Below are 12,888 nucleotides of genomic sequence, written 5' to 3' on the forward strand. Positions count from 1 at the left end.
CTGTCCCTGCTATATAGTATTTTATTGTGTGAATATATCACAGAGCTCTAGTTTTGACCTAAGACAAATATCACAGCTACAGACATTGTAGTGCATGCTTTTGACAGCTTGTCTGAAATGCAATTACTGCATCACAGAGTCTGAACAGCTCGCTTTAGCACGAACTGCCAGGTTCCCAAAGTGCGAGTTCCAATTTCTCAATACCTTGGGGCCTATATTTGGGATTTCTCATCTCTCTATTTTTTAAAAATTCATTCATTTAAAAAATTTTAAAACATTTTATTGGGGCTTGTACAACTCTTATCACAATCCTTATATACATCCATTGTGTCAAGCACATTTGTTGCCCTCATCCTCAAAACATTTGCTTTCCACTTGAACCCTTGGTATTAGCTCCTTTTTTTCCTCCCTCCCCAATCCCCTCCCTCATGAGCCCTTGATAATTTATAAATTATTATGATTTTTATCATATCTTACACTGTCCAACATCTCCCTTCATTCACTTTTCTGTTGTCCATCCCCCAGGGAGGAGGTTATATGTAGATCCTTGTAATCGGTTCTCCCTTTCTACCCCACCTTGCCGCCACCCTCCTGGTATCGCCATTCTCACCACTGGTCCTGAGGGGTTCATCTGTCCTGGATTCCCTGTGTTTCCAGTTCTTACCTGGACCAGTGTACATCCTCTGGTTCAGCCAGGTTTGTAAGCTAGAATTGGGATTATGATAGTGGGGGTGAAGGAAGCATTTAAGAATTAGAGGAAAGTTGTGTGTTTCATCAATGCTACAATGCACCCTGACTGACTCGAGTCCTCCCCATGACCCCTCTGCAAGGGGATGTCCAGTTGCCTACAGATGGGCCTTGGGTCTCCACCCCACACTCGCCCTTATTCACGATTATATGATTTTTTGTGCTTGATACAAGATCCCTTCGACACCTCGTGATCACATAGGCAGATGTGCTCTTCTATGTGGGCTTTGTTGCTTCTGGGCTAATGGCTGCTTGTTTACGCTATATCTCTGGATAGCCAGGCACCATGAACCTTCTTCACCACACTTGCTTATGCACACATTTGTCTTCAGCGTTTATATGGGGAAGGTGAGCACACAGGATGATGTTTATTCTTTGCTGTCTGCTACCTGATCCCTTCAACACCTTGTGATCACACAGGCTGGTGTGCTTCTGTGTGGGCTTTGTTGCTTCAGAGCTAGATGGCCGCTTGTTTACCTTCAAGCCTTTAAGACCCCAGATGCTATAGCTTTTGATAGCTGAGCACCATCAGCTTTCTTCACCACACTTGCTTATGCACACATTTGTCTTCAGCGATTGTGTCCGGAAGGTGAGCATCTCACAATACTGACTTATTAGACCAAAGTATTCTTGCATTGAGGGAGTACTTGAGTGGAGGCCTAATGTCCATCTGCTACCTTAATACTAAACCTATAAATAAATGCCCATTGATCCCCATCATCATATATAAATATATTTACATCTGTACATGCCTGTATTTAGGCATGTATATATGCCCTTTGCCTCCTAGTTCTTTTCTCTATTTTCTTGTACTTTCCTCTTGTCCCATTGTCATGCTCAGCCTTCATTTGGATTTCAGTAATCTCTTACACTCATTGTTCCCTTGTCCCTGGGTTGGTTAACACCACTTCCTTTCTCCCACCTCTCCCTCTCCTATGTCTCTCCGGAACCATTGGTCCCATTGTTTATCCAGCCTATCTTTTCTAGATAGACCCACAAAAATAATAATATGCACTAGAAAAACTAGACAGCCAAACAAAGTGACACAGAAAATCAAAATGACAGTAACAACAACAAAAAAAGCCAATGACAAAATAAAAAAGAAAAGCCTGTAAATAGTTCAAGGTCTGTTTGTTGACCTTTAGGAGTGTTTTCCCATTTGGTCTGATGGAGTGCCACGCTCTGGCCCAAGTCTATTTTTAATACTCCCTTGGGACTTCCTTGTTCTGCTCCCCTTACTGTTCTGTTGCACACCCTTAGTGTTTTGCCTCGGTGTGGTGGGGTCAGCTCGGGCACAAATCCCTCACTGTGTCTCCAGTGTTGTCCCTTGTAGGGCTATGGGTCATTGCGGGATGTTGTGTCTCGTAGTGGGGCTGGCCATATGGTCCTCTCTGTGCATTGGCTGCTCTGAGCAGGGCTATTGTCCTCAAGGCTTGGTGGGCCAGGGTGTTCTCTGCTCTCGTCCCCCCCCCCCCTTCATTTCCTTCAACTTCCTTCTGGATATGGTAGATCCGTTCCTTTCCCCCACCAGAAGGTCTGTTGTCATTCTCTGTGGCACACCCTTCCACTTGGGGGTCAGGCTGGTTCTGGATGGGGCAGGCCCTATAGTCCAGTCTTTTTATGGATTCCTCCACGTGTTACATTGCCTTGCTGGTTTGGTGCGTCATGGTGGGGTCTGTATGCACATTTCCGTTCTGTGGGGGCACAACCAATACTCTCCCCCTGAGTGGGTTAGTCCTTAAATTCTTGATAAAACTCACCAGTGAAACCATTGTGGGTGAAGTTTGTTTGGATTTTTGAGAACCAGGTTTTTTTGGTTTGTTTTCTTAATAAAAAATTAAATTTCTTTAATAGAGGGTAATTCAGATTTCCTGGGTCATCTTCCCAGAAGCTTTTAAAAGTTGTATTTGTTCATTCCATCTAAGTTTGTGAATTTTTTGCCATAAGATTGTTTACAATTTTTTAAACTTAACCACCTCACAAAGAGATAATAAGTCCCTTTAGAGTAGGGATTATTGTTTTCTTAGCGTTTGCATACTTTTCCTTATCATAAACAAGTGATAAGAGACCATTCCCTGGTTTGATGGGTTTGCATTGCTAACCTATCCTTAAATTTTTTATTGTTGCTTTTTATTTGTATATTGCTTGTATAAATTCATTAAGATTTTATGAATAAAAATTTATTCTTAATTCTATCAAACACTTTACTGAGTGCACATCTCTTTGAAATCAATATTGCTTTCTTTCAGGTAGATTTTTTTTTTAACAATTTATTGGGGCTCATACAATTCTTATCACAGTTCATACATATACATACATCAGTTGTATAAAGCACATCTGTACAGTCTTTGCCCTAATCATTTTTTTCTCCTCTTTTCTTTTTTTACATTTTATTAGGGACTCATACAACTCTTACCACCATCCATACATATACATACATCAATTGTATAAAGCACATCCATACATTCCCTGCCCCAATCATTCTCAAGGCATTTGCTCTCCACTTAAGCCCCTTGCATCAGGTCCTCGTTTTTTTCCCCCTCCCTCCCCATTCCCCGCTCCCTCATGTGCCCTTGGTAATTTATACATCGTTATTTTGTTATATCTTGCCCTATCCGGAGTCTCCCTTCCCCCCTTCTCTGCTGTCCCTCTCCCAGGGAAGAGGTCACATGTGGATCCTTGTAATCAGTTCCCCCTTTCCAACCCACTCACCCTCCACTCTCCCAGCATCGTCCCTCACACCCTTGGTCCCTTTCAGGTAGATTTTAAGAAGGATACATACTAGGTATTCTGTTTATTTTAGGTATTTTACTTGTGAAATTTGATTATTCATTAGAAGATACTCGTTTTTTATTGGAGGGCCTTTTTTAATTTATCAGTTTTTTGGCATACAATTCACAAATCATACATCCAATTGTTCAATCACCTAAAAAGAGTTATACAATTACCATCGCAATCAATTTTAGAACATTTCCTTCCTTCTTATACTCATTGCTATTAGCTCTCCATTTCTCCCAACCCCCTTGCCATACCCACAAGGAACCATTAATCCAGTTCTTGTGTCTTTAGATTTACCTTTCCTAAATTTCATATACAGAATACATTAAAAAACTAACAACAATAACAAAGTAAAACAGAGACAAACCTTCATTAAAAATAAAGGAGACAATATTAAGAACCAAAACAAATTTAACAGGGACCAAAAGGCAGATCAGAGTGCTAAGGTGCCAGATTTTAACCTTGCTGCGTCTGCAGTGATCCACTTCCCACTGCATTCTGTACGATAGGAAGGCTAGCCACACCCTCGTCTACAATCAGATGCGATTCGCCAAGGTTATAATTCATGTATAGTTCTGCTTCACCTTTTTTTTTAACTGGAACAATTTCAGAACGGGTCAAAAGAGATCACATACCAACATAATACATTTTAACCTAACTACTTTTGCCATAATACACTTTATAATGCTCTTTGTTTGGTACCGGGCTATGCACATCCCTTTACTAGGATCAGAGGGGATTCACTGAAGGCTTAATTTATGTGTGGACCCTGGATTTCCACTGTCATCCATTGCCTTCTGCAAATCAAGTGTTAATAACTTAAGCTCTAATACCACTCCCTCCTTCTGATTTTGATTTAATTATTTATAGTCATTAAGATCACACAGTCTGTTTTGCTTCTTCCATAACTATTTTGATACCTCACTTAGATGGTGGCTTGTTTAAAGAAAGGCCTCTAAGACCCCAGATGTTATTTAGAGGACCCTTGTTTTATTACCTAATAGACTTTATTGAAAATATTCCGAATGTTTGAATTTTTTAGAGTATTAAGCAGTGTTAAAATACAAAGAGCAATGGCACTCAAAATTGATTGCTGGTTTAAAAGGGGCCAATATAACAGATTTTAAAAAACTGACCTAGTATTTCCTCCCTCTTTTGTTTGAGAAGATTTAGCTAATACCAGAAAAATGACTTATAAGGCCAGAGTTCTTGTATCAGATACCACTTTCTCTATAAAGAGTTTTCTTTCTGTGTATAATTAGTTCAGTGTTGTATACTGATGCACTTTGTGTATTTTAATTTTAACATATTTCATCTGTGTCAAAATATTTTCATTTTTTTAGTAGAAGAGATACTTCTTGAGAGCAGGGATGTGGTTTTATTTATTAAAATTTGTTTCTTTTGGGTAAGCATGGGAACTATTGAATTAATGCACTTTTAAGTTCTGAAAAATTGATAAATTAGGCTGTTGTATTGTTTAGTAGATTAAAGGGATTATTTTCTTCTCAAACAGCGTGCAGTTAAAAAATTTATTATGCTAACATCGAGCCAAAATACTCCAGTGTTCCTCATTGATCCTTTGATTCTGGATTTGATTAATAAAAACTTTGAACATGTCAAAAATACTTCGTATGGCACCACTTCAGACTGCAAGTTTTTCTGTGTCCCAAGGGACTTTACTGCATTTGCACTCCAGAGTCACCTTTGGAAGAATGAGGTAAGATCATGTGCTCTTAGATAATGAAATGTGGATCTTTACAAAATAGGGTGGAGTTAGCAGTTTAAAATATAAAACTATTTTCTTCAAGCATTTTACAATTTCTGGGAGTTAGGAGCATTAAAGACTCCCCCCAACCCCACTGCTCTAGTTATATTACAGAACACAATTAAAAGTAGCTTAAGCAAATAGAATTATTTTCCCTCTAACAAGAGGTTGAAAGGAGGCTGTTGAAATCAGCTGTATAAACTGGAGGGTACATTGATTGCCCCAGGCTTAAGTCAGTTTAAGGCCTGAAGAGATTGAACTTTGGCTTTTTACTGACCATGGTTCCTTCCTGTCTGCAATTCAGGTGATAAGACCACAGCTTCCAACTGGCCTGTTCTGGTTTTATCCCTTGCTGAGAATTTGCCTTTTTACCCCCAAATGCACTGATTCCAAAGCTGTATTTTAGCACTACCCCCAGGTAATTCTTAGACATCTCTTATCCATTTGAAGACAATTTTTAAATTTATGCATAAAAACTAAGAATATCATTTAAAATGTAGGTTCTGAATATTGTATTTGTGGTGGAAATTTAAATTCTCATTAGGGGTTCAAATTGAAATGAACCATTTGCAAACTCTAGATAAAATAGATTGTGTGTGTATTGTTTGCTTGATTTTTTTCTTTTCTCAATTTTATATTTCAACTTTTTTGAATCAAAGAAAAGTTAGAACATGATATTTTAAGTTGATTTCTAATCAAGATAATACAATTTCTCAGTCTAAAAAGTCTGGTATTAATATAAATGAAGCTCAGTGATGAAAAACAGCAGGGTCCACCCTCCTCACCACACACCTTCCCACACCTTGAGCCAACCGGTTAGTCAGTACTTCCTACCTTGTTGGTCTTTTCATTTATGACAAAAATATTTATGCTGCTATTTTGGGTGTCTATTTTAATTATTGTATTAAGCTCTTATTTCCACTGCCTCACACAGACACATGTACATTTCTCCCATCATCATAAAATTGCTATTTCCTAGCTACATATTAATGTTTATAGTGTTAGGCATATGTAAGCTATCTAGTTTACCCTGGAATTCTTATTGTACAACACGTTTTTCCATACTAGTTTTCTGTGTGTCAGTAATTCAACAGGAATATAAAACTCAGTAAGAACTAACACAGCTAATTGCACCATTCCATCTTGTTTCCTTGGCAACATCCCTCTCGGCCTTTTAGAAGATTGGTCTTCTGTGCAGATATGATTCTGTAATTCTCCTTCACAATACTTCGTATCTTTCCTATATTAGAAATCCCTAATGTTAAAAATCAAACCCTAAAAATTATTAAGAAGAAAAAGAAAAAAAGACCAGACATAATGGGTGGATAGAGACGGGTTGAACCTCTGAGACAGCTTATGGTCCTAAATCATCTTTTAGGTTGGAAAAGAACTTAACCTCCATGGTTCAATTTTCAATCAGATAATAGGTAATCCTATAAGAAGAGCAATATACTATTGATGTGCACACAACTTAGAATAATCCATCATATGACACCAAAAGAGCAGCATTTACCCAAGAACAAAGTTCAGAAAGGTCAGGAGGAATGACACAGGGAAGTGGCATAAATAATGATTCATTGTACAAGTTGCGGTTAATGATTGTTTCATGTACAAAACTCTGTGTAGGAGGCTGAAACTCTCCATATCTGAATATGTTTCTGTTTCACATTTACATTTGCTTTTTGGTTTGGTTTGTGTATCAGTTCATGTCTGCTAATAGTAAATTACTCCAAAACTTAGTGACCTTCATTTAGTTGATGATTCTGTGAGGTAACAGTTTGGGTAGGATGTACAGGGTTTAGCCGAGTGATTCTTTTGGCCTCAGCCGAGCTCTGTCATGCATCTGTCTGTCATCTAGGCAGCTCTGCTTCCGGACGTGGAGCAGTGGAAGTGCCTTTCATCACCCAGCCTATTCCAAACATATTCAAAGAGCCTCAAGATAGCAAAACCATGCAAGGTCTCTTGGGATCTAGTGTTTAAAGTAGCAGAATATTGCTGCTGGTTTTGACCCAAAAAAGTCACAAATGATAAAAATTAGACTATGCCTTTTGGATGAAAAGAGGTAGAAAGTATAACAGCAGTGGTTCTAGATTAAAGGAGGGAGAGAAATTGGGCCTTTTTTTTTTTTCCCCATCTGCTGGATGTAGAATTCCAGATTCCATGGCCCTATAAGCTGAAGCCTCTCCTGCACTATCCCGTAGAATCCTTTTCAGTTATTGAGAAATGTTTTATCTGTTTTTGGTGTTTTTATATGTAACCTATGTCGTCTTTCTGGAAGCTTAGCAATTTTTTCCTTTTTCCCTCATGGTATTTTGAAATTTCATCCTGATGTGTCTGTGTCCAGTGTTTTTTTCATTCATTATGCTAGATACTTGATGAGCTCTTTTAATCTGTAAGCACATGGCGTTCATTTCTGCCAGGTTGTCTTTTACCATTTTCTCCTTTCTGTTTTCTCGGTTCATTCTCAACTTTTCAAAAGTTACAGGAAAGGAGAGGACAATTTATAATATTTTACTATGCTTCTTCATACTCTTTTAAAGAAATACGAGGCACTAAAACTGCTACCAGCCTGATGAGTTTGAAATGGCATTGTTAATTTCATTTGTATTTCTTTGATTTCTTGTTAGGTTGATTTCTTTAGACAAGAACCCTAATTTCTATGACTCTGTTTCCTTATCCATCCTATCTGTGCTACCTACTCTATAGGGTAGATGTCATAGGCTAATGTAATAAGGTAGGTAGTGGTTCCATGTACATTATATGTTCATATTAAAACAGGCATTGTTAATAATTAATGCTGTTTAACCATTTATAATACTGGTTGTTGAGACTGGGACTAAAATGGGTTCTCTGGGCTGATCTTGTTATAGAAGCTTTATACTATAAATGCTGTCTAACAGTGAGTCTCACTGTTTTCTAGTGAATTACAATTTCATAGTTTTATTATAGTAGATTTTTATGGTGTTGGGATATGAACTGTCAGGTAAAAGAACTATTTTTTTAAGTAAAGGTTTTAGAAATTATATTGAAAATTACAAATTTAATATCAAGTGTTTGTCTTATTAGTATTGAAGGTGAGAGAACTCTAAGGTGAACATTCTCATTCTAGGGAAGAAATTTTTATTCATTTACATAAAGGATATCTCTGGACATGTGTTCCATGCTATGCAGTTTCTGTCCTGCCCTTTTTCTTCCCCTACCACCTTCCCTTCCCATCCCTTTTGTTTAAATCTTCAGGCAAAGAGCAGATTAACACAGAAATATGATGGCTAAATTCACTGTAAGGATCACTTTAGTTTTGCTACTAGTATTCAGCTTTCAATATTCAAGCTTGATGGTCTTTGATTCTAGGAAAACTGGTTTCGGATAGCTGAGAATATGGGGTTCCAGTGCCTCAAGATTCAGAGCAAAGACCCGCGATTAGACGGGATAGACTCCCTTTCTGGGGCCGAAATCCCCCTACACTATATCTGCAGACTGACTACCCATGCCGTCCACTTGGTGGTCTTTCATGAAAGGAGTGGCAGCTACCTCTGGCATGGCCATCTACGGCTCAAAGGACACTTTGACAGGAAATTTGTTCCTTTTCGAAAATTACACTTTGGTCGTCATCCCGGAGCTTTTGACAGGTAAGCAAGTACAGAATCAAAGGGGAAATATGAAACTTCTGTTGTTCGGTCCTGAGTTTATCTTCCTTTTTCATATTTACTAATGAACTCTAAAATGCGTCACAAGAACCAGTTTTAAAATGAAATACTCAACACAAACTCATAAGCATATGTAATAGGAAGTACACATGCTCAAAGCAACATTGTTTTTAATGCTCAAACTGATGCAAAGCAAATACTCTTCTACAAGTCAAAAGATACACGTGTGTATCTATTTTTCATACAAAGGAGTAATGTAAGCAGTGAGATGAATAAACTAGAGTTCTTTACCACATATATCAATCCTACAGTGTAGAGTGGCAGAAGCAAAGTGCAAGAGAATACAGACAATATGATGGCATTCATATGAATTTCAAACACAAGGTGAATTCTGTTTCTGCCAGTAACTGAAATGGTGAAAGTATTAAGAAAAGTTGGAAAGTGATGCCAGGAGAGATAGGAACGGTGTCTCAAGAATAAAAACAGTGTGATCCTCTAAGACAGGCAATTTGAGAGAGGTTGGTAATTTTAGTATCTGGTTGATACATTAATGTTCACTCTATGATTTATTATTCTGTGCCTTTGTTCTTTGCATAAAGGTACAAAGTAATACATATTTCTATATATACAAAGTAAGGATTTGCAAACATGTATGAGAGGACTTCATAAAGTTCATGGATAAACAAAACTAAAAGGTAATCAAGTTTTTCCATGAACTTGTTGATGCACTCTTGTACACATAGCTATCTCTCAATAAAACTACTCAGGAGGAACAGTTATTACCTCATGTAAAATTTGATTAGCTATAGTTTATTACATTAACCATTACAGGATGAAGAATAGTTATTTTTAACAATGTTTTCCTGTGTTTTTTGCAGAAAGCTTACACTGCAAAAATTAGGTTCCCATTTGATAATTTCTATGCAACGTATTCCCTGGCATTGGGTCTGTGCTTCACAACTTGTCGTCTCGTTTTTTCTCTTCTAGTAGTTCCATTTCCCGTCGTCTAGTTTCCCTGCTTCCCCCCTCTCCTGTCATTGCTTTAAAGTAGATACTCACTATCTGGTTGCATGTGGATTTTTTTTAAAAGCACAGTTCTAAAGGCCATAGTGCTGTTATCATTTACCAGAAAGGATAAAGTCATTCGTGAAGTTAGGTACTGTGTATGCTGTTTATAACCTAGCTCTGTACTCCCTGTTTCCTTCTGGAAGTCATTGATGGTGGTATGAGGAGCCCAGGTGGCGCTGTTGGGTCAGCATTGGACTGATGATGGCAAGGTCAGTGGTTCAAACCCACCAGCCACTCTGCAGGAGGAAGATGAGACTACCTGCCCCTCGGAAGCTCTGTAGAATCACTATGAGGTGGAATGAACTTCATGGAAATGGGAATAGTGCTATAATATTTTTATACCAGAACTTGATGTGAATGAAGATGGCAGTAACACTTCCCTTTGATGTTAAATGTTACCGTACTTGTAAGAATTTTCATATTGAAGATTTGTGGTAGGCAACTTCCATGGAGTCATGTAAGACTATTATTTGCATCTTCTCCTTAATTGACAGACATTCAAAAAGATTTTCAAAACAAGGCTTACCTGCATTTTTTTATGAGTGTCTGATCCAAGCTAGATTTTAGAAATAACATGGCTGAAAAAGGAGAGGAAGTTAAGGAATACCTTATTGTTCATTGTGAGTCTTCACTGATTGTGAGGAGCCTAGTGGCGTAGTGGTTACCAGTTGGTCTGCAATCCGCAGGTCAGCAGTTGAGAACCCCAGCTGCGGAGAGGACGAGGGCAGCTTATGAACTCCATAAAGCGTCCCCTCTCAGAACCCCACAGGGGCAGCGCCGCCCTGTCCCATAGGCTCTCTCTGAGTCCGCATCGACTCAAAGGCAGGCAGTGTATGGTTTTTTCTAATTATTTTAGTCAAAATCATGATAACCACTGTTCTCAGACACTTTATATGTAGACTGTATATACCAATTAAATCTTTAAGAAATTATCTTTAAATTTATTTTTAAGTTTTGAACATTTATTTTGAAGTTTAGTTAATGATTCAACGGGTGTTAGGTGCCATTGAGTCGTTTCCGGCTCAGCGACCCTGTGCACGACAAGAAGACTGCATGGCCCACGCCACCCTCACACTTGGCGCATTTGCCCATCGCTGCACCCGCCTCGGCAGTCTTGCTTGGGGAAGGCCTTCCTCTTTTTGCTGCCCCTCCATTATTTTTGATTATTATTATTTACTTGACTTTTTATTACTTGAGTTATGAAATTCCTTCATCCATTTATTTTTTTTAAAAATTATTTTATTGGGGGCTCGTACAACTCATCACAATCCATACGTACATCCATTGTGTCAAGCACATTTGTACATTTGTTGCCATCATCATTCTCAAAACATTTGCTTTCTACTTGAGCCCTTGGTATCATCTCCTCATTTTTCCCCTCCCTCCCCGCCACCTTCTCCCTCATGAACCCTTGATAATTTATAAATTATTATTATTTTGTCATGTCTTACACTGTCCAACGTCTCCCTTCACCTACTTTTCTGTTGTCTGTCCCCCAGGAAGGAGGTTATATGTAGATCCCTGTAATCAGTTCCTCCTTTCCACTTCACCCTCTCCCAGCATCGCCACTCTCAGCACTGGTCCTGAAGGGATTATCCGTCCTGGATTCCCTGTGTTTCCAGTTCCTATCTGTACCAGTGTACGTCCTCTGGTCTAGCCGGATTTATAAGGTAGCATTGGGATCATGATAGTGGTGGGGAGGGGAAGCATTTAAGAACTAGAGAAAAGTTTTATGTTTCATTGTTGCTACACTGCACCCTGACTGGCTGGTCTCCTCCCAGAGGCCCTTCCATAAGGGGATGTCCAGTTGCCTACAGATGGGCTTTGGGTCCCCAATCTACACTCCCTTTCATTCACAATGATACGGTTTTTTGTTCTTTGATGCTTGATACCTGATCCCTTCGACACCTCGTGATCACACACGCTGGTGTGCTTCTTCCATGTGGCTACCCCTCCGTTTTATCAAGCAAGATGTCCTTTCTCCAGGGACTGGTCTCTTCTGATACCATGTCCAAAGTACATAAAGTAAAGTGTCTCTAGCCTCACTTCTAAGGAGCATTCTTGCTGTGCTTCTCCCAAAACATATTTTACTTCATCTTTTGGAAGTCAATGGTACTCTGAACATTCCTCTCCAGCACCATAATTCAGAGGCATTAATTCTTCTACAACCTTCCGCATTCAGTGTCCAAATTTCATATGTTATGAGGCAAATGAAAATACCGTGGCTTGGTTAGGCACACCTTAGTTCGCAAAGTAGCATTATTTTCAGCACTTTAAAGAGGGCCTGTGCAGCAGATTTTCCCAATGCAATGCTTGGTTTGATCTCTTAACTTCTACTTCTGTGAACATTGATTATGGAGCCAAGCAAGATGGAATCCTTGAAAATTTTAATCTTTTCTCTGCTTACCATGATGTTACCTATTCTAATTGTGAGGAATTTTGTTTTCTGTACCTTGTGAATAATTAAAAAATTATCTGTCAAATATTTAATTAAGCATAAGTTGTGAAATTACCTAGGAAACAGATAATGTCTCTGTACTATCCAATTTTAAAGAGAGAGGAATGGTAAACTCAATGTATATTTATAGAATATGGAATTAAAAATATGTGACTGATTCTCAGGTTAGCATTTTATCCATTGTAGAGATTTTCTCAGGTTATTGTAATTTACATGTAACTTAAGTGTTAAGAGCATTTACGTACTTCTTTAAAAGTAAATCAGTAGTATTTAATTATGTCATTTAGCTTTCCTTTCTGCCAAAAACATCAAGGTTCATATATGTAAGTTTAAAAAGTATTTCAAAATTTGTTAATCAAAATACTTAAAACTCCCTACTGTTGAAGATGTAATTACCAAGGTATTATTGACATCTGCAATGATTG

The 12,888-nt window shown here is 38.4% G+C and overlaps 1 protein-coding gene across 5 annotated transcripts in view; it reads left to right on the forward strand.

The window, feature by feature from the left end:
- FKTN (fukutin) overlaps positions 1-12,888 on the forward strand; it is an 81,655-nt gene that overhangs the window by 8,625 nt on the left and 60,142 nt on the right. For all 5 annotated transcript variants that reach the window (XR_012786440.1, XR_012786439.1, XR_012786438.1 and 2 more), the window contains exons 4-5: positions 5,039-5,242; positions 8,642-8,919. Coding sequence is in view for 2 of the 5 variants with exons in the window: in XM_075560265.1 (XP_075416380.1) it covers positions 5,039-5,242; positions 8,642-8,919 (482 nt within the window). In the remaining 3 variants the exon portion in view is untranslated. The remainder of the gene's footprint in view (positions 1-5,038; positions 5,243-8,641; positions 8,920-12,888) is intronic.

This window comes from Tenrec ecaudatus, chromosome 10 (genome assembly GCF_050624435.1).
Source record: "Tenrec ecaudatus isolate mTenEca1 chromosome 10, mTenEca1.hap1, whole genome shotgun sequence".
Taxonomy (NCBI): Eukaryota; Metazoa; Chordata; class Mammalia; order Afrosoricida; family Tenrecidae; genus Tenrec; species Tenrec ecaudatus.